Source organism: Siphateles boraxobius, unplaced genomic scaffold, assembly GCF_051911475.1.
Source record: "Siphateles boraxobius isolate OS27281-9 unplaced genomic scaffold, OSU_SipBor_1 135, whole genome shotgun sequence".
Classification (NCBI taxonomy): Eukaryota; Metazoa; Chordata; class Actinopteri; order Cypriniformes; family Leuciscidae; genus Siphateles; species Siphateles boraxobius.
Window position 1 is genome coordinate 977,501 of NW_027508739.1, and position 23,673 is coordinate 1,001,173.

General features: G+C 41.5%; 1 protein-coding gene across 2 annotated transcripts in view; it reads left to right on the plus strand.

Annotated features, from left to right (window-relative positions):
- Window positions 1-23,673, plus strand: part of eml6 (EMAP like 6) — a 126,466-nt gene that overhangs the window by 13,085 nt on the left and 89,708 nt on the right. For both annotated transcript variants that reach the window (XM_077229797.1, XM_077229798.1), the window contains exon 4: window positions 19,162-19,321. In XM_077229797.1, coding sequence (XP_077085912.1) covers window positions 19,162-19,321 — 160 coding nt within the window. The remainder of the gene's footprint in view (window positions 1-19,161; window positions 19,322-23,673) is intronic.

Sequence of the window (23,673 nt, forward strand, 5' to 3'; positions counted from 1 at the left end):
CTCGCAAATTCTGTCTTTATATCTCGCAATTCTGTTCTTATATCTCGCAATTCTGACTTTATATCTCGCAATTCTGTCTTTATATCTCGCAATTCTGTCTTTATATCTCGCAATTCTGACGTTATATCTCGCAACTCTGACTTTATATCTCACAATTCTGACGTTATATCTCGCAATTCTGACTTTATATCTTGCAATTTTGACTTTATATCTCGCAATTCTGTCTTTATATCTCGCAATTTTGCCTTTATATCTCGCAATTCTGTCTTTATATCTCGCAATTCTGTCTTTATATCTCGCAATTCTGACGTTATATCTCGCAACTCTGACTTTATATCTCACAATTCTGACGTTATATCTCGCAATTCTGACTTTATATCTTGCAATTTTGACTTTATATCTCGCAATTCTGTCTTTATATCTCGCAATTTTGCCTTTATATCTCGCAATTCTGTCTTTATATCTCGCAATTCTGTCTTTATATCTCGCAATTCTGTCTTTATATCTCGCAATTCTGTCTTTATATCCCGCAATTCTGACGTTATATCTCGCAACTCTGACTTTATATCTCGCAATTCTGACGTTATATCTCACAATTCTGACTTTATATCTGGCAATTTTGACTTTATATCTCGCAATTCTGTCTTTATATCTCGCAATTTTGTCTTTATATCTCGCAATTCTGACTTTATATCTCGCAATTCTGTCTTTATATCTCGCAATTTTGTCTTTATATCTCGCAATTCTGACTTTATATCTCGCAATTCTGACTTTATATCTCGCAATTCTGACGTTATATCTCGCAATTCTGACGTTATATCTCGCAATCCTGACGTTATATCTTGCAATTCTGACGTTATATCTCGCAATTCTGCCGTTATATCTTGCAATCCTGATGTTATATCTCGCAATCATGACGTTATATCAAGCAATTATGACGTTATATCTCGCAATTCTGACGTTATATCTCGCAATTCTGACGTTATATCTCACAATTCTGTCTTTATGTCTCGCAATTCTGTGACTTTATATCTCACAATTCTGACGTTATATCTCGCAATTCTGTCTTTACATCTCGCAATTCTGACGTTATATCTCGCAATCCTGACGTTATATCTCGCAATTCAGACTTTATATCTCACAATTCTGACGTTATATCTCACAATTCTGTCTTTATATCTCGCAATTCTGATGTTATATCTCGCAATTCTGACATTATATCTCGCAATCCTGACGTTATATCTCGCAATTCAGACTTTACATCTCACAATTCTGACGTTATATCTCACAATTCTGTCTTTATATCTCGCAATTTTGATGTTATATCTCGCAATTCTGACGTTATATCACGCATTTCTGACGTTATATCTCGCAATTCTGACGTTATATCTCGCAATCCTGACGTCATATCTCGCAATTCTGACTTTATATCACGCAATTCTGACGTTATATCTCGCAATTCTGACGTTATATCTCGCAATTATGACGTTATATCTTGCAATCCTGGCGTTATATCTCGCAATTATGACGTTATATCACGCAATTCTGACGTTATATCTCGCAATTCTGACGTTATATCTCACAATTCTGTCTTTATATCTCGCAATTCTGTGACTTTATATCTCACAATTCTGACGTTATATCTCGCAATTCTGAGATAAAAAGTCGCAATTAGGGGTGTGCCATATCATACCGTCCACGTTAATACCGGTATACATTTTTACATGATAAAAAAGTGTCATATCGCGATATCAATGATATAGCAACGCGATGACGTATGGCGCATTTACGTTCCCTAGCACGAACAACAACAACACCTGACTGAGCGCGAGAGCAGCCTGTCAGCCTCCGATGACGATTTAGCAATTTCACAAACAGCTTGAGTGTTCAGCGGGGCTGCCGACGCGCGTCTTCTCTCGCGCGCGTTTAGGAGTCGGGACATGACTGAATGGTCTCTTGCACAATCGGGCCATCAGTGCATCGTAACTAAAGTATATAATTTTCAAGTCTTCTTAATTCTTATCAGTTTAAACATTCAAGCGGTTTTAAACTATCCAGTAAGCTTTTCGCGCACTCTCTGAGAGAGTTGCACTGCGTGCATACATAGAGTACAGCTCGCGAGAAACTAAAGTTATTTTTCGCGGATTATATCGCTTTAATGGGGGGAAAAACGCAAAATTGTGTAAAACTTCCGGTCTTGGTTAGTATACTCATAAACACAGTCTGTTATGTATAAAACGCATGTGACAGTGTGACAGACAGTATAATGAAAACAGCAATGGATCCGTGCACTAGCTGTAAAAGTGACAGCAGCCATAGGCTATGCGTCTGTCATTAATGTTGTCGTCAAAACAACAAAAGATAGCTTAATTGTAATGAATGAGAATTATTAGCCTATGTATTTAATTTAATCAGGAAACAGAACTAAAAGACTATGTGTTATTTTACATTTGATTACTTTATTATGTTTCTGTAGTATTTCTGAATACTGGTGTTAGACCTACACACATTTAAAATTTAATTCAAAGATTGAAATCAAGCTTCCTTGTGTTGTGTAAACTCTTAACAACAAAATTACCACATTGTAAAAACGCAATGAGTGAACAAACATTTAGGCGAAATAAACATAATAAGAAAATTTTCAACAACAACAACAAAAAAATGTCTATATCGTCATAAATATCATTATCGCAAATATTCTTGAAATATCGTGATAGAATTTTGAGGCTATATCGCCCACCCCTAATTAGCCTATCTTTTAAAATGTTTTATTCTGTGGCGTAAACGTCCCGGGTTACGTATGTAACCCTAGTTCCCCGAAGGGACGGACGCTGCGTGAAATCGCAGTGGGAACGCCCTCAGCGTGACGCGTCTGAAGCATGAATGAAATCAGTCAATGGAGAGAATGAGCGTACGGCGAGTGACGTCATCGACCAGGAAGCTATAAATATCCCCTGAGTACACAACACGCCAGCTTAAAAGTTACTGAAGCAGCGACCCAAGGGGATGCCGAGAGTATGGCAGGACACGCAGCGTCCGTCCCTTCGGGGAACTAGGGTTACATACGTAACCCGGGACGTTCCCCTTCAGGGACTACCGCTGCGTGAAATCGCAGTGGGAACGCAATACCCACATCCCCATACGACCAAATCCCTGTCGTGTGTCATTAGGAGACACAAACCGACGAGAGAACCTGAGCCCCGGGAGTGGAGCTAAGATCGAGGGAATAAAATCTAACGAAAGTGTGCGGTGAGGACCAGCCTGCCGCATCACAAACGTCCTGAAGAGAAGCTCCTGAAAGAAGAGCTGTAGAAGCAGCCATACTCCGGGTGGAATGAGCCCTTACAGCCTAAGTGAAGGCTGATGGGCCGAACCATAAGCAAGTGGGATGTCCTCGACCACCCACTTGCTCATCCTTTTTCTAGATGCAGGACACCCTTTCTTAGGTGACCCAAACAGACGAACATTTGTTCCGATCTCCTCCACAGGGCAGCTCTGTGGACGTAAGCATCAAAACCCAAACTGGGCACAGCAAATTAATTTTCTCCTGGTCTGACGTCAGAAAAGGCGGAGGACAGAAAACCTGCAGAACTATAGGTCTAACTGAAACAGTTGGAACCTTAGGAACATAACCTGGTCTCGGAAAGAGAAAGGCCTTAACCAACCAGGAGCAAATTCCAGGCACGAGGGAGCCACCGAAAGTGCTTGAATATCTCCAATTCTTTTTAGAGATGAGATAGCGAGAAGAAGGATAGCCTTTAGAGTAAGAAACTTTTCCGAAACTTCCTCGATGGGCTCGAAAGGAGCAAGGGAGAGACCTTCTAAGATGACGGCCAGATCCCAAGCTGGTACCCTTGTGCGAACTGCAGGCCCCAGCCTCAAGGTGACACGAAGGAAGCGAGACATAAGCGGGTGTTTCCCGAGGGAACCTCCACTTGAAGGGGTGTGGTAAGCAGCTAAGGCCGCCACATACACCTTCAGTGTGGAGTGGGATAACCCTGTGGAGAGACGGTCCTGCAGGAAATCCAGGACTGTACCAACCGGGCAGTTAACTGGGTCCTGCTGGCGCTCTCCACACCAAGAGGTGAAAAGTTTCCACCTCGCGGCATATAACTTCCTCGTGGAGGGAGCTCTGGATCGGAGGATGGTCTCAACGACCTCAGCCGAGAGACCAGAATCTATGAGCTGGGCCCCCTCAGAGGCCAAGCCCACAGCCTCCATAGCTCTAGACGGGGGTGAAGGATCGACCCACTCGCCTGAGAGAGCAGATCTCTCCTGATCGGTATCTCTAGGGGAGAGCCGTTGAGGAGAGACACTAGGTCCGCAAACCATACCCGGGCCGACCAGAACGGGGCTATTAGCAGGAGACTGAGCCCGTCCCGGCGAACCCTCTCCAGAACTCCTGGGAGCAGAGCGATCGGGGGAAAAGCGTACAAGCGTGACCTCGGCCACGGATGTACCATCGCATCCAACCCCAGCGGGGCTGGATGACTGAGAGAGAACCACAGCGGGCAGTGTGATGTTTCTCGAGAAGCAAATAGGTCTACCTCGGCAAGACCGAAATGTTTCCATAGGAGTTCCACCACCTCGGGGTGAAGACTCCATTCCCCTGGCCTCGGCCCCTGTCTTAACAGGATGTCTGCCCCCTGATTTAAATACCCCGGGAGATAAAAGCTCTCAGAGAAAGAATTTTCCCCTGGGACCATAGAAGGATCTGACGTGCCAGTTTGTAAAGCGGGCGAGAACGCAAACCCCCCTGATGGTTGATATAAGAAACCACCGATGTGTTGTCTGTCTGGACAAGAACATGGTGGCCCCTTAGGTCTGGGAGGAAGTGTTTCAGAGCCTGAAACACCGCCAACATCTCTAGGCAGTTTAAGTGCCACAGACGATGATGGTCCTCCCACAGACCCTGAGCCCACCCGTGAGAGAGGCATCTGTCATTAGCATAACGCGACGACAAGGAGCTCCTAACACAGGGCCTTGGGACAGAAACCAAGGATCTTTCCACATGATCAGGGCGTGATGACACCGTCGCAAACTCACGATCATGCGAAGCGGATTTCCCCTCGGGGAGAATCCCTTGGTCCTGAGCCACCACTGTAACAGTCTCATGTGCAAGAGGCCAAGAGGTATCACGTTGGACGCAGCTGCCATGAGACCTAGCAGTCTCTGGAACTGTTTTACAGTGGATGACTGGCCTAGCTTGACCTGATCTACTGCAACGAGAATCAAAGCAATACGAGCAGGTGACAATCGTGCCTACATCGTCGTTGAATCCCACACTACACCTAGAAAAGTGGTTCTCTGTAATGGAGAAAGAACACTCTTTTTGGCGTTGAGCCTCAGCGCCAGTCACTTGATATGAGCAAGAACGACATCTCGGTGCCGAACCGCCTGTTGTTCCGATTGAGCTAGAATCAAGCAATCGTCTATTTAGTACAGAAAGCGGATGCCCTGTAACCTCAGCGGGGCTATAGCAGCATCCGTACACTTCGTGAATGTTCGGGGTGACAGTGCTAGGCCGAACGGAAGAACCCGATATTGGTACGCTTCGCCCCCGAAAGCGAACCTCAGGAACTTCCTGTGTTGAGGGAGGATAGATACATGGAAGTAAACGTCCTTTAGATCTATCATGACAAACCAGTCCTCGGATCTGATTTGATCATCCCCAGTGACAGACACAGCGCCCTGTAACGTACTGGCAGGGAACAGCTGGTCTGGGCACTCCACAACCCTCCTTGGAGGGGGCGAGCGTCCCTCGGGAAGTCGCTCGCCGAGTCTCTCTACGCCCTGTATAGGCAGGGTTAGTAGAACAGACCCCTGAGGGCATCGAGAAAGACAGGGCACCGTGTTTTTGTGCGGTGAACTCAAGTTTTTCCCGATGGGGACCACCCTCAGAGTCCTGACGTTCAGCCCGTCAGGACTTTTTCGACGCGGCCTTTCTGGCGACAATGACTGTCCTCAGATCAGTCCTGCCCCGAGAAGGCCGCGCCGGAGAGCACCCCGCCTCGTCCCTCCAGTTTCTCTGCAGGGGGGCACGAGACGTGACACTCCGCTTCCGCTGTGCTCTTTTTGAAGACGAACTCGACGAAAGACTTTGCTCTGGTTGAACATTCTGCGTGACAGACACAGTGCCCTGTAACGGCGCACCGGCAGGGAACGACTGGTCTGAACACACTAGAACCCTCCTTAGAGGCGGCGAGCGTCCCTCGGGAAAGCACTCGCCAGACCCTTCTACACCCTGTTTCGGCATGGTTAGTAGGACGGGCCCCTGAGGGCGCCGGGAGAGACAGGGCACCCTTAAGGGAGGTGAACGCAAGTCTCTCTCGGCTGGGACCCCCCTCAGATTTCCTTTGAGCAGGTCGGCCTGAAAAGCCTGCATAAAAGTCATCGTATGCAAACATGCAGCCGCCTGCCGAGCCACCGAGTAAGCCTTCCCCACCAGCACAGAGGTATATATATTTATTTATTTATTTATTTATTTTTTGGTGGAAGAGCCGGTGCTTTAAGTGAAGACGATGAAGCAGGAGAGAGATAGCTCGCAAGCGTCTCCTCCGCCTACAGTATCGTCACATAACCAGCAGATTTAGCACCAACAATGTTACCATAAGCAATGGACTGATTTGTGTAAATTCTGCTTGAAACCGGTCTAACCCAGGTCTTTGAAACCTCAGCATGAAGATCTGGGAAGAACGGTAAGCACCGGCTAGAAGGTTGAGGTCGTGCAGACAGAAATTTATCATCTAGATTGCTTTTAATTCTAGAAACCTGTCTATCAGCTGGCCACTCGATACTGTTAGTTTTTTTATTTTTTATTTTTTTTAGCTTTTCAACAGCCCGAGATAATACATCCATCAAACCTTCTTCATTTGCAGTATAATGTGATAAACTAGTTTTCTCTGATAATAAACTTTCGACATCCAGCTCCTCAGAACTGGAAAATCTCAATTCAACATCATCATGTGCCTCCACCCGGGCAGAAGTAACCGCCGCAGCGCGTGCTTCCAGAGCCGGGTGAGAGGCACTAGATCTCGTCGGAGATAGCTGAGATAGGGCGGAGCCCGTCTCAACGTCGCCAGCGAGATCCATCTGCGAGCCCCAAGACAAGCGCCGCCGCTCTGCCTCAACAGAAGCGGGACCCGAGCCTCGGGGAGCTCGCAGCAAATCACTCTCCTCGAAGAGCGATCGCCGCGAGCGCAGAGTTCTCAAGGGAAAACGCTCGCAATGCTGACAATCGACTCCCTCGAGAGCCGACTGGGCATTGCTGCACTCCCAAACAAGCCACACTTAGCTCGTGTGAATCCCCACCCGTGATGTGCCGAGTACAGGGGGGAACACACTTCTTATACTGCTCGCTCATATTGGTTTTTTTATATAAAATATATATAGTGAAAACTCCTGACAAAACAGACAAACACAATCGACAGATTCAGACACACACAGAGCTGCTGAAGTAACTAAAAGCTGGCGTGTTGTGTACTCAGGGGATATTTATAGCTTCCTGGTCGATGACGTCACTCGCCGTACGCTCATTCTCTCCATTGACTGATTTCATTCATGCTTCAGACGCGTCACGCTGAGGGCGTTCCCACTGCGATTTCACGCAGCGGTAGTCCCTGAAGGGGAACAAGCTTTCATAGTTTTAAGATACTACAGAGCCAGATAAAAAATGCAGCCTGTATATCTTGGCCAAAAATGAAGAATTCATTCCCTTGTTTTAGTAAATCGTGACCACATTGTCTTGTTTTCTATTAAAATATATAAAAATTTATATAAAATTAATATAAAGTTACTTGAAAAGAAAAATTACTTAAGATATTAAGTCCTGTTTTATGTAAAAAATCATCATTGAGAAAAAATATGTCAGTGGGGCAAGAAACTTCACTTAATTTTAATGCATTTTTCAGAAAACAACTTAATATCTTAAGTAATTTTGCTTCTCCAGTAAATGCATCTTGATTTAAGAGTGTTTCGATATTTGTGCTGGAAAGCAAGACAGAAAAACTGAGGAAGAACATAATTTTTTTATTCTTGTAGTTTTGTTCTTACTGTATATTATGCTTAAGACTAGGATTTTTTTGTTTAGCATCGTATCAAAAATCTTTTACGGCTGGTTGCAGGTCTCAGACAGTTGGAATTATTTCTGGCATTTCCAAATGCGCTCTGTTCACGACATCGGTCAGACGTCCCACTTCACTGCACAAAGACTTCAGCACATCTCTCTCTCTCTCTCTCTCTCTCTCTCTCTCTCTCTCTCTCTCTCTCTCTCTCTCTCTCTCTCTCTCTCTCTCTCTGTCTCTCTGGCATGCTTATCATCCGCTCTTTATTTTCCCTCTCAGCTTCTTCCCTGTAGGCCTACAGTCACTGGTGTTCATTTGACTGCAGATCCTTCCCAGAATCCTTCAGCTGTTCACTGACTCACATGGGTCGAGCACTCGACCCAGAGAGGGTCATGGGTAATCGTTTGTCATACAGTCCCTTATGTTCCGACACCAACGAGACCAGCAGCTCTACATTTATCTTAGCTTGCATCTTCCTCGTTTCTTTAGCCTAGACGCTACTTGGCGTATATCTTCTTCGCCGTTACGTATGTGTGCTCGGCAAGACCGTTTTGTGTTTGAGCGCCCCCAAGTTGTGTTTTACTGTAGCTTCAGAAGCTCCAGACACGTGAGCAAAAGCGCCAATCTCATTGGTCGGCTAGTTTTTGACGCTGTGCGTCAAACCAAAAAAACGAACCCGAGTCGTTTTTTAAAAAATGCCGCTTTTATGTGTGGCGTTGCGTCGGTGTGCACACTCACATTGGTGCCCTTTGTTTAATCACGAGGCGTTAAACGTCGGCGAATATCGCGCGCGAAATTCGTCCCGGTGTGAACAGGCCTTTAGTGTTCGTATAACCAAGATTTTTTTTTTAAGTCTTTCCCTGCCATTGATGGAATTTTCTGTGTTTTCAGTGTTATACTGTAGGGGGCGCTATTACACATCTACTGAAAGAGTTCAGAATCTCCTGATCAGGAGAAGAAGAAGCAGAAACAAGCGATTACTGACGCACATGTAAAATAATACGATCATCAAACATTAAACCGCATACGCCGGCAGGGAAAGAGTTAAAAAATTGATAGTCAGGTTGCCATTTCTTTGTAATTATTTGTAAAATTTACTAGCAATTTCAGAGTGAAAATTGTTTTGGAGACTTTTTTTTTCTTCATTAAATAGAATTGCACGAATAAAGACTCACTCCATTTTTTATGCAATATATAATATAAAATCTTTGTATTAATGTGCGTGTTTTGCGAGATTCATCTGACTCCATTCAAGCCAAAACATCTGTTCCAAAGCGTTGAGTATTAGATTTTGTTGCGATATCTGGTGTTTCACACACTCTTTTATCTGTGTGAAAAGCCTCGATGCGATCGATGAAAGCCACAGATGCAGCCGCTGGTGTTAAAGTCACGGTTAGTGTTTCTTCTCCTCTTTCCTCTGCCTCAGCTCAATGTTGTTTCTCTTAAATCACTCACACGCTTAATGGAGTTTCACAGTTATGATTCATTTATGTATCAACTTTGTCTTTGTTTTCGGAGTAATGAAAATAGACACAAACTAGATTCCCTGTGTAAAACTCTTCACCCTGAGTCAGGCGTGTTGTGTTCGGGTGTCTTTGATACTGTTGCATAAAATGGTGTGAAATGAGTTACATATAGGGCAAAACTTAATAAACCTCAACTTAATTTTAGGGGTTTGTTGAAATGCAAGAATTATCTATAAAATGAATGTGGAGAGCAGCTCAGGTCATCTGATGAGAAATGTTTGAGTTCATATTGAGATCTCAGGCTTTGATTGAAGATTCTGTTTCTTGAGGTTTAGACAGTGTTGTTGATATTGTTTACTAAATCTATTAAAAAACATCTTTAATTGAAATAACACAAAATATAAACATGGATGAAAACATAAAAAACTGATGACAATTAGAAATGTTGTGGCAACTAAGTGAAATCTTTTTAAGTTGCATGAAGAACTAAAAATGACAAATTAAAACTGAAATAAAATAACAATACATTAAAGCTATAGAGAAATATGTAGAAATAATAATAATGATGAAAGGATATAAAACTAAAAAAAAAAAAGAAAATATAAAAGCTACTTCTAAATATTAATAAATAGTAGTATCATATAGGGCTTTAACGATACACCAAACCCACGATTAGGTTCATATCACGATTTTTGACCCACGATTCGATACAACCCACTTTTTTGGGTGGGGGGAGAGAAAAAATATATTTTGAGAGGAAAAAAAAATATTTTTATTAAATAACATTTGAAAAAACTACAGGTAAATCTTCTATAAATATTTGTGAGTCTTCATTTTCTTTTGTTTGCCTACTCTGGTTCTTGTTAAAACTCACTAGATATGTTTATTCTGTGCATTTTGGGCACGTTTTGTGTGAAATCATATTTTTTTGATGATATGTTTGATCCGTTAAATACAGAAATTTGAATGCTTCTCACTAGATCTCGTTATTACTTCAGTGGCGAATTCAAATGCTTAGTTTACTGGATCTCTCAGCGCTGTAGTAACAGTGTCGCTTGATCACGATCGTCTCTATGGAATTATTTTTGTCTCAAAAAAAATGAACGTAAATTTATAAAACTGAACGTAACTTTACAAAACTGAACGTAACTTTTTCAGAAACCATCAAAAATATGCCATTACAAAAGAAGAAAAACACAATGAAAATGAAAAAAATGAAGTCAGTCGCACAAACTTAACAGGCTCTTCAAATATGCTTCATTCTTTGTTAAAGTCCCCATGAATTCAAAATTGACCATACTTACTTTGTTTGCCTAAATTGATCGTTTTGTGGTGAACAATTCATCCATGCAAGTCAATCCACACCAAAAAATTTTTTGGCTTCGTAATCTTTAATCAAAATCTGAAATTTCCCCTCCCCTCTGCATTGGAGGACCTTCCCTGATGACGTAGGTTTGACGGTTTGGGTGTCTGCTTAACATCCGTAACGACGCCCCTCCAACTGACAGTACACAGGCTGCCTGTGTGTTTGAATGAAACACCTACTTTTCTAGATCCAATCAGGTGCTAGTTGGAAAAAAAGCCACGCACACTATTTTGCCTCATTTAGTATTCCGTTTCTCTCGGAAATACGTCACAACACTGGAGAAAAGTCGTTTGCAACTTCCGGTTCACGGGGACTTTAATGTTTTTCAAAGATTCATTTTCGCACATTCTGGATTCTGAATGCAATGCCACAGATTTCGCTAACGCTTCGCAGTTTTTCTTTTGGTGTTTTGATACAAACCTCTCGTGAGGGTGGGGCTTAACAGTGACCTACTCTGATTGGATAGGGCGCTTTTGATGGACAGGTGCTCTCTGACTTGGAAGTACAGACGTCACTCAGTGGGCGCGCATATTGGAAAGCTCTCGCGGTGATTTAACAAAGCATATTTGAAGAACCTGTTAAATTTGTGCGACTGAGTTCATTTTTTTCATTTTCATTGTGTTTTTCTTCTTTTGTAATGGCATATTTTTGATAGTTCCTGAAAAAGTTACGTTCAGTTTTATAAAGTTACGTTCAATTTTTTGAGACAAAAATAATTAAATACGGCTCGCACTGACATTAATGGTCCAAACTGATAAACGGTCCGTGAAGCACAAAATAATGAGTTTCGTTCCGCTTTCATTACGTTTGCCATTTGATGTTGCACAACGTTGTGGTGATCGCGCCAGCGCGGGTTTTGGTCGGCAGGAAAAATAGTCCAACGAATCATTCGGTTTGTAAAAGCCACGTACCGAACGGTTCAATACGAATACATGTATGGTTACACTCCTGTTGTCTATATACAATAAACATTAGTGCTGTCAAAATGAATGATTAATCCAAGTGATTGATACATGGGCGTCGGAAGCAAAAAAAAAGTGTGTGTGTCCTCCCACAGAAAAATGTTACTGGAGTAAATGCCATTTCATGTATTCTGGTGCCTTTTAATTAAACAAGTAAACTAAACTCCGCTTCCCGTCGTGTATTAAATGCACAGCTATCCGTGGATTATCCCGATGCTGATATCATGCTCATTTGCCAGCATCGACAACTTAAAGCTGTTATTGATGTTTGCAACGCAATATTTGACTGGAAGGGTGCAACGGGCGGTTATATCCGTCAGTTGCGACTCGTTGAGAAATATAATGATTCAGCAGAAATGGAGATTAATTTATTAGGGCATTCCCGGATTTGACTGACTGCGCTCTGAAAAGCGAACAGACATATGCGCTGAATTAGAGACGGTAGAAGTGAGTGGGTCCGATATCATTGGTCTTAAAAAGTGGGTGGATCTTGTCCGACACATATACAATGGTTCCGACGCCCATGGATTGATACCTTCCTGGTACTATGCTCAATTATATCGTATAGCTAATGGCAAGAATGTCACATTGCAGGTGCGATGGATTGCGTACAAACCAATAGTGTGTGAAAGCATCTGATCATGGTGATGTGTGTGTTTACAGCAGATCTGACATTCATCATGTCCACAGATGAGCTCATTAAAATACACTGTTATGATAGTCTGATTATAAAGTATATTTGAGACTGTAGACTATATAGATCTGTCTCTGTGAGACTATAGTTTGCGTGAATCCATGACACACATTAACATTACAGTACAGAACGGCTCTTTTCAGCTTATGTTCCTGAACATTGTATAAGCATTCGTTCATTTCATGTGTCGTTGAACAGAAGAGAGTCTCTCGGGCGTAAACGTCACATGCTTTAGATTTTCTGGGCAAAACAACTCAAGTCCTTCACATAAACATCAGTCTACAGGCTTTCATAGATAACACTGGAAGTTGGGGAAGATCTCGTTTTTTAAATACAAGCTGTTCAGACTTTGACGATAAAAAAGCGATTAATACATAAAAAAGTCTTACATATAGCCCCTTTAAGCAACAGTCTTGGTGATTTAATGTCATTGCTGTCTGGGAGAAGCAATTAAGATATTAAAGCGATCTCATTAGTGATTTTCCCTCACTGTGGGTTGTTACTTGCACATATGTGGTAACACACACACACACACACACGCTTGATGGCAGCACATCTGTAGCACATAACGCATTGGCACACAGCACAGCTGCTGGCTTGGGTTTTATGCCAGTGGACATGGAGAGACTTTGATCGTTCTGCAACTCTCTGACACACACACAACACACACACACACACACACACACACACACACACACACACACACACACACACACACACACACACACACTGAGGCAGTTTAGCCCTGTTTAATCTGCCTTTGATCTGCGATTGAGAGGAAACTCCTGCCCCGTTGCCCCTGCTGTTACTGACGGGTGCTGATATCGAGTCCTAATGAGACTCTTTTACTCTAAATCACTGTGAATCTGAACTTTGCTCCTGCTGTTATCATGGCATTATAAATAATAAAGCAATAAAATGACTGAGGCAATGCATGGACATCCTTTTACCACAGTATAGTAGTGTATTTGTATATGTCCACTGGAAGCCTCAGAACCAAAACAAATTCCTTGTGTGTGCAAGCACACTTGGCAATAAAGCTCTTTCTGATTCTGATTCTGATGTTAGCATTGTTAAATAAAAATGTAATTTTCGGTAATCGTAATATATATATATATATACAGTGATGCTCAGAATTAATGGCACCCCTGGTAAATATGATCAAAAATGCCTGTAAAAAATAAATCTGCATTGTTTATTCTTTAGATCTTTCATTCAAAAAAATTGCAAAAATCTAACCTTTCATTGAAGTAAAATAATTGAAAGTGGGGGGTAAATCACATTATGAAATAAATGCTTTTCTCCAAAACACGCCGGCCATAATTATTGGCTCCCTGTTATTAATACTTTTTGCAACCTCCTTTTGCCAAGATAACAGCTCTGAGTTTTCTCCTATAATGCCTGAACTGACCAGAGATCAGAGATCAGAGATCATTCCTCCAGACAGAAACTCTCCAGATCTGCAGATTCACAAGTTAATGTTGGTGCTCCTCCTCTTCAGTTCAGCGCACTCATAGGGTTCAGTTTAGGGGACTGGGACGGTCATGGCAGAAGCTTCATTTTGTGCTCAGTTACACATTTTTGTATTGATTCTGATGTTTGTTTTGGACCGTTGTCCTGATGGAAGATCCAACCAAGCAGAGGCGGTCAGGTTTTGATTTTTTATCTGTTGGTATTTGCTAGAATCCGTAATACCATGTGTCTGAACAAGATGTCCAGGACCTCCAGCAAAAAAATAGACAATTTCATGTTCCTAGTCACCCTGGTGTGCTTAAAAAAGGTAAATATTAATGGGAATATACTTCAGAGATATTTTACTTGTTAAAAAATTGCCAATAATTGTGGCCAACGTGTTTTGTGGAAAAACATTTATTTCATAATGTGATTCCCCCACTTTCAATTCTTTTACTTCAATGAAAGGTTAGATTTTTTGCTAATTTTTTGAATGAAAGATCAAAAGGATAAACAATGCAGATTTATTTTTGATCATATTTACAAGGGGTGCCATTAATTCTGAGCATCACTGTATATCGTAACAATACGTAAAAAACTGTTAAAAAATTACAAAAGCAAATAACTCTACTAAAACTTTAAGTAAAATAAAAATGAACTGGAAATTATAAAAAATAAAAGCTCATTTAAAATATTAATAAATACTATAATAGTATATAAATAATAATAAATAATAATTATATATAAATTTAAAAACAAATAAAAAAGGTATTTTAAGGCAAATTACCATAATAAAAAACACTACAAAATTAAAAAGGTACTAAAATTACAATAATGACAATTAATTAGTTTCATATAGAAATGTTACAAATATTGTAATAAATTATATAAAAGTAAAGCTAATTTAAAATAATAATAAGTACTTCAATATCATATAAATAATAATAAATTAACTCAATAATTAATAAATAAAATAAAATATAGATGAAAAACTATATACAAATTACAAAAAAAATTAAAGTTACTAATTTAATGACAATTAATTCTATATAGAAAGTTACAAATATTTAAAAAAGCTATATTCAAAATAATAAATACTATATTAGCATATAAATAATTCTTAATTAATAAATAATAATAATAAAAAATAGATGAAAACAAAAATACTCAAATTTAAAAAGGTACTAATTTACTATAATACAATTAAATCTATATAGAAATGTTACAAATATTTAAAAAAAGATATCAAAAAAATTAAAATGAATTCAAAATAACAATAAATACTATAATAGTATATAAATAATACAAAAGTTATAATACTAAAAGCTGTAAAAATAGCATCAGGGCCGGCCCGAGGCATAAGCGAACTAAGCGGCTGCTTGGGGCCCCCAATCAAGTTTAAATTTTTTTTTTTTTTTAGATGACTTCAACAAGTGACATAAATGAATGAATGAATATGAATGAATAATTCAAGACAAGAAAATTCTGATTTCATGATCAATATACCTGCCAACAACTGCTGCTGTGTCTGCCAGCGTTTAAGTCATGCGCATAATCTAGACACCTCGCGAGTGCATAGACAATTCGTGCGCAACTGCAACAGCATAGTCACGGTATCGGTTTAAGTTGGAGAAAATAGCCGCAGGGGAACTTAACCTTCTAGGTGTAAGGTTAGCAGTTTGAATAAATAATAAACATAGCAGTTTGAACTCTTCTCCACTTTATTATACCACACATCAGATCACTAACTCCAAAAACCCGCGACACTCCAGTACCAAGTGCACACGACCCATTCCTATCTACGGCAAGCCCCGAGAGGAAAAATAGATTGCATACACACATGCAACGAGCGCCAGTACATTACCCGTATTATAGTAACAGACTTTGTTGGATTCTGTCATGTACAATCCAACAAAGTCTGTTACAATAATAATAATAAAAAAGATGTTGAGGACAGCTACACTGTATTGAGACAGTAGAGAAATAATAATAATATTTTTTACAGTTTTCAACAATAATTGTCATTGTTGAACCCTTGTTCTTATTATGTTTCTGATGTCTCACTTTTGTCATTATGTTTTGCAAATAATTTATTTTATATACGTTTTGAGACAGTTTGTTTTAAGAAGTTTCAAAGAGTTAGTAAAAGAGTAAAGTAAAAGTTTCAACTTTTTTATTTAAGTAGGCATCTATTTTTTTTTATTTTTTATTTTGTATTAATACATAACCTCACTGTATTCATTTATAATGTATTATTATTGCGTGACATTTGTGTCAATAATTGTCAAGCACAGGTGACTTCGCGTAGTGGTAGGGGCCCCCAAATCAAATTCTGCTTAGGGCCCCCAAAAGGCTCGGGCCGCCTCTGAATAGCATACATAAAATGTCTCTACTGTTGACTGAACTTCCTGTTTCAAAATTAAATATGTCAACACAGAAACAAAATTAGCATTTGCTGTCTTTATTTTGGCTAAATAATTTGATAGATTTGGCCACATCTCTGGTTTCGTCGCAGCGGCCTCACTCCTCTGCCAGGTTTATCTGCCGTGACTCTCTCTTCCACTTGTTGCATGCTGAACGTCCCTGAGCTTCGTCACCATGGCAGAGCCGTTGCCTTGGAGAGAGTCAGTTCTTTTTCTCTTTTGTGATCGTCTTCCTGTTGGAGGAGAAGTGAAAGGAAAGTCGGTGTTGACAGAAAGACTCGTCTCATAAATGCAGGGCTGATCCTGCTGTGGCTTCCTGAAGCACATGTTTCTCACACACACATTCATTTGTGTATTTAGTCACATAATCACACAATTTTCTGTGTTCAGCTCTGGGTTAAATGAGATTCATTTAATTCCTTACATTCATCTTTACGTCTCATTAACTGCCACTTTTTGATTGTTTGTTTGTATTGTTTTTTTTTTTTGGTGGGGTGGCACATGAATCAGAAGATAAAATACTAATATTTTTAAGTTCTAAATGATCTGTTCTGTCAAAGAACAATAAGTACTGATATTGTAGAAATATAGTGTAATATTTTAATTATTATATAGAAATATTTTTTTCTAAATTTGCTGTTCTTTATATATATATAGATCTGCAGCACACACGGACTAGATCTGCTATGCTGCTGCTGCTGTTTATTATTGATCCTGATTATTGATGATGATGCTTGATGCTGCTGTTGATTATTGATGCTAATTGTTGATGCTGGTGCTGATTATTGATGCTTTTACGGCTGTTGATTATTGATGCTGCTGTTGATTATTGATGATGATGCTGATTATTGATGCTTTTTCGGCTGTTGATTATTGATGCTGCTGTTGATTATTGATGATGATGATGATGATTATTGCTGCTGCTGTTGATTATTGATGATGATGCTGATTATTGATGCTTTTTCGGCTGTTGATTATTGATGCTTCTGTTGATTATTGATGATGATGATGAATATTGCTGCTGCTGTTGATTATTGATGATGATGATGATTATTGATGCTTTTTCGGCTGTTGATTATTGATGCTGCTGTTGATTATTGATGATGATGATGAATATTGCTGCTGCTGTTGATTATTGATGATGATGATGATTATTGATGCTTTTTCGGCTGTTGATTATTGATGCTGCTGTTGATTATTGATGATGATGATGATTATTGCTGCTGCTGCTGTTGATTATTGATGATGATTATTGATGATGATGATGATGATTATTGATGATGATGATGATTATTGATGCTTTTGCTGCTGTTTATTAGTGCTGCTGATTTTTGCTGCTGTTTATTATTGCTGCTGATTTTTGCTGCTGCTGATGATTAGGGTCGGGCGATGTCTACCAATTTGGTATCAGACGATGTCTACAGTGAAACATCACGATGGATGATGATATCGGGGGGAGGGGGGTAACATTCTCATTTTCCACTACTTATTTTCCTCTATATCTCATCAGCAATTTCGATTTCGGCCAAATCTGCAGCAGCTGAGCACCAAGGAGCGAATGTACAGTGACGTGACTGCCAGATTCAATCTGTGCTTTTGCGCTGTGGCTGGCGCTGAGCCAAAGAGGGACGCGCTCAGTGCTTGTCATAGGCTATACCACAACTGTTCAGTGTTTTTAACCACATAATGCTTAAAATAGGTTTCAGACATTTAGATACATATAATTTATAGCAAAACAATACATTTATAGTTTGTAAAATACACAATGGTGTCTATGGAAGCAGCAATAACAAACCATTCAAATATATTTGCCGACGGTTTTATTCATATCAGAATAAAATCTTTCATACAGCGCTATTTTGTCTGTGGTGAATCACGTACCAAGCATGAAGCGTCACCATGGTAACGTGTGGTGGGGTGGGGGGGTTGCAATGCCGGCTAAACATTGTGATGTCTGTCAGCCATCATGATGGACTATGATATCGTCCATCGGCCCAACCCTACTGATGATTATTGTTGATGCTGTTGATTATTGATGATGATCCTGAGTGAGTATTGATGTTGTTGCTGCTGTTGATTATTGATGATGATCCTGAGTATTGATGTTGTTGCTGCTGTTGATTATTGCTGCTGCTGATGATTATTAATGCTGATGCTGCAGAGCAAGTATGGTCTTGCAACTGCTAACAGATACTCAGACACACTGCTGTGAGCATGTACGATCTGCTGCTGCTGCTGTATAAATAGAGATTCATAAATCCCACAGCACATCTAGACAGGTGGAGCTGGGGAGGTGGAGGGGTTCAGATGATCTCTAATAGCTGCTACACGACTAGCTCACAGCAAACAATGAATCAGACTGTTTAAATGCTGAGCAAGCATCTCATTGGCTGCAGGATCAGAAGAGGCCAATCAGCATGAGCCATATGGTAATGATGTGATTGCTTGCAGATTGGATGAGGAGGACCGATCAGCCTGTGCCATCTAGAGATTCATGACGTATATATGTAGCATTAGTAGCAGAACCAATAATCAACAGCAGCAGCAATTATCAGCAGCAATAATCAGCATATATATATATATATACTGCTTATATATAATTTACTAATTTGCTACCAAGTACAAAACACTTAAGTATCTTTCTTTCTTTCTCACTTTCTTTCTTTCTTTCTTTCTTTCTTTCTTTCTTTCTTTCATTCAGTGTAACTCACAGATTGTATCTCTTGTTTTCTCAGTCTAGCGCTGCATCCCGATAAGATCCAGGTGGCCACAGGTCAGGTTGGGAAGGATCCGTATATCTGTGTGTGGGACTCTTACACACTGACGACGGTGTCGATCCTGAGAGATGTTCACACACACGGTGTGGCCTGTCTGGCCTTCGACGCCGACGGGCAGGTGAGACAAAATACTCATGAATACTTTCATATAATGACTCTCTGCAATACTTGATTCTGACTGGTCAGTTGTGGCATTCTCAAATATTCTTGTATAATGAGACTAGCGCTGCACGATTAATCGCAATTTCCATGTAATCACACTTATTACACTAATTTTGAAATCGCAAAGGCTGCGATTATTATCATGCGATTATTATTATTAATAATTTTTTTTATGCGCAGCTTGTCAGTGACGTACGGCTCTGTAAACGCTGCTCACTCTGAAAGCACTGCGAGTTTGACTCACTTTTAACGTGCATTTAAAAAAGCAACACGCGTCAAACATCTTTCGACAAATGACAGTTATGTGAGATTATGTGCTTTTACACAGAATAAGACAATCGTGTGTTTATTAGTAATGTCTAATCAATCAAAGCGTTTCAATCTTCTGTTTATTCAGCAACAGATACTATGATGCCCATAGTATGGATTTCCTGTGGTGCGTCCCAATTCGCCTACTTATACTACCCCTTAAAAGTATGTACTCTTTTTATGAAGAAAAAGTACATACTTTTGAGTGTGTAGCAAAAAAGTAAGCACGCTTTAGAACAAGGGGCGTTCCCAAAGCGTTCTCACGCAGCGTCTCGTTCCCTTCAGGGAACTAGGGTTACATACGTAACCAGAGACGTTCCCTATCAGGGAACTCGAGCTGCGTGACAACGCTTTGGGAACGCTAATACCAACGCCGCCATAAGAGCAAGTGTCCGTCGTGTGAAGTCAGAGCGCACATTCGGACGAAAGCACCTGCGCCCCGGGAGTGGTGCTGACGTCAAGATGATAAAACTTTACGAATGTATGCGGTGAGGACCATCCTGCCGCATCGCAAACGTCCTGAATTGATACTCCTGACAAAATAGCCTTAGAGGCAGCTGTAGGGTCTGGACCAATCAGACACACACTAATTATTCATATTCACTATATTTAATGAATATAAAGGTCTATGAAACTCTCCCCCAAAACTAACCTCACAAATGAAGTTACTTTGTCAGGCGGGTGTCCGGTTATAGAACACTTTAAGACTGATAACAGACTTTACGACCTCAAAGGAATGTGGCCACATGCGCCACATGCTTAAGAGAGAGAGACCATCTTTAATTAAATAAACTTTGCGGTGTTACTCTGATCTATGAAGGAACATGCCTCACAGAAACTGTGATGATTTACTGTCTCGTGTACTATTAGGTATAACAACATGGTATGTTTGATTGGGGTGTATGTGGTTGAACAACCACCCAACGGTCAATATAACCTCACCTGTATCATGCTTCCTAGCAAATTAATCCTCATTTAATGACACACACTTTGATGTACATCACCTTCTCTTAGAATGCAATGTGAATTTGTTATGTCTATTTGAGCTTGAATGAACAGTCTAAGCATGCTGGGGACAAAGACCATAAATCAACTAAGAGCCGCTTCCCCTCTCGGACATGTCACCTTACTCATAGGTCCATTCAAACCTTAGGGGTTGGTTCTTTCTCAGGGTATATCAGAGGCAGGCAACAGTGACCGCCCTCTCTTAGTTTTTTCATCCAGCCGCAACACTGTTCTGGTGAGACTGGGGAGCCCCCTCCCCCTCCACGGGGGCCCCAGGGCCCAGCAGGCCTCGATTCCAACCAGATCCGGCCTCATGGAAACCCTACCCTAACCCTACCAACCCTAACCAAGGACAATCTCAGGAGTTTTGGAACAAAGACTCCAACCAACAAAGACTCCAACCAACAACGACTCCAATCACCCATCCTTCCGACTTCCTCACTTCTCCTGGGTGCTCGGCGTGGCCTCAACAGAGTCCCAGGCCTTCACCAAACCAGTCATGCGTTCCTGGAGAAAGAGAACGCTCAACCAACTTCCACTTGACACTGCCGGAACCATCAACGACTCCAATTTTCAACAACTTCAAGAATTGTTCCCATTACAAATGCAAGTATTCAATTCAATGAAATGTGAAAATGAAATTCTGATGGTTCTTCTCATAGACCCTCTTCCGGTTTCCAATTTCATCCTATCACTAACTTATTTATGTATTCATGTGTGTATGTTGTTTAGTTTATTTATATTCATATAAATATCTATATTTAGTTAATAAAACTTGTACATAATATGTATTTGGTTCTGTTTTGTTTGCAATACAAGTCACTTTACGATCACGGTTTTTGCTACTGGCTCAAAGTACTGTACAGGCGAAGAAATAATTATTCTTCGGTGGCCATGGAAGATACCCTTTATTAGAATAAATTAATAATCAAAATAGTTCGTTGGAAGAACTGATTAATTGATTGTAATATTAATTCAGCCACATCAAGTTAATCCAATTAACTGACCCAAATATTTATAATTAATAATAACAAGATATTATTGATTATTAATATTTCCAAAAAGCTGAGTTCCTTACACAGCCATACTCCTGGTTGAATGAGCCCGGACAGCCAAAGGAGAAGGCTGACCGGCGGACTCGTAGGCAAGTGAGATGGCCTCAACCACCCACTTGCTCAACCTCTGCTTAAAACTGGACAGCCCTTCTTAGGGGTCCAAAGCAAACGAATAGTTGTTCACTCTTTCTCCACAGGGCAGCTATGTGGACATACGCATCTAGAGCCCTAACTGGGCAGAGCAGACTTAGTTTCTCTTGGTCCGACGTCAAAAATAGAGGAGGACAGAAAGCCTGCAGTACAATAGGCCTGACCACGTTAGTAGGAACCTTGGGAACATACCCCGGTCCAGGGATGAGGAAAGCCTTAACCATGCCGGATGAAAATTCCAAACACGAGGGAGAGACCGACAGAGCTTGAATATCTCCTATTCTTTTTAATGAAGATATAGCAAGAAGAAATACAGTCTTTAGAGTGAGTAGTTTCTCAGAAACTTCTTCAATGGGCTCGAAAGGTGCTAGAGAGAGACCTTCTAGAACAACCGCCAGGTCCCAGGTCGGCACCCTCGTGCGAACTGCTAGCCTCAGAATTCCAGCACTGCACCCACTGGGCAGTTAACTGGGTCCAGCTGGTGTTCTCCACACCAAGAGGTGAACATTTTCCACCTTAAGGCATATAATTTCCTAGTGGCCGGAGCTCTGGAGTGGAGGATGGTCTCCACGACCTCAGTCGAGAGACCAGATTCTATGAGCTGGGCCCCCTCAGAGGCCAAGCCCACAACCTCCATAGATTTGGGCGGGGGTGAAGTATCGACCCGCTCGCCTGAGAGAGAAGGTCCTTCCTGATCGGAATCTCCAGGGGAGAGCCGTCAAGGAGATAAATTAGGTCCGCAAACCAAACTCGGGCCGGCCAGTATGGGGCTACCAACAGTAGACTGACCCCGTTCCGGCGAACCCTCTCCAGGACTCCTGGGAGCAGAGCAGTCGGGGGAAATGCGTACAGGCGTGAACTCGGCCACTCCTGTACCATCGCGTCCAAGCCCAGAGGGGCTGGAGGACTTAGGGAAAACCACAGTTGGCAAGGTGATGTTTCCCTGGATGCAATATGTCTACCTCGGCACGACCGAAATGTTTCCATAGGAGCTCCACCACCTCGGGATGGAGTCTCCATTCCCCGGGCCTCGGCCCCTGCCTCGACAGGATGTCTGCCCCCTGATTTAAATACCCCGGGATATAAATCGCCCTCAATGATAGAAGCTTCCCCTGGGACCATAGAAGGATCTGGCGGACCAGCTTGTATAACGGGCGCGAACGCAGACCCCCCTGATGGTTTATATAAGAGACCACCTATGTGTTGTCTGACCGGACAAGAACATGATGACCTCTCAGGTCTGGGAGGAAGTGTTTCATAGCCTGAAACACCGCCAGCATTTCTAGACAATTTATATGCCAATGAAAATGATGGTCCTGCCACAGACCCTGAGCTGAGCGACCACTCATGATCGCCCCCAAGCCTGTGAGAGAGGCATCCGTCGTTAGTGTTACACAACGACACGGAGCCCCCAACACAGGCCCTTGGGACAGGAACCAAGGTTCTTTCCACATAGCCAGGGCATGGAGACACCGTCGCGTGACCCTGATCTTGTGGAGCGGGTTTCCCCTCAGGGAGAACCCCTTGGTCCTGAGCCACCACTGCAGTGGTCTCATTTACAGCAGGCAGCAAGGTATAACGTTGGACGCTGCTGCCATCAGACCCAGAATTCTCTGATATTCTTTTACAGTGAGTGACTGGCCTAGCTTTGCCTGTTTGACGGCTAAGAGAATCGAAGCTATACGAGCAGGAGACAGACGTGCCCCGAAAGCGAACCTCAGGAACTTTCATGTGTTGTGGAAGGATGGAAATGTGGAAGTATGCGTCCTTTAGATCTATCGTGAAAAAA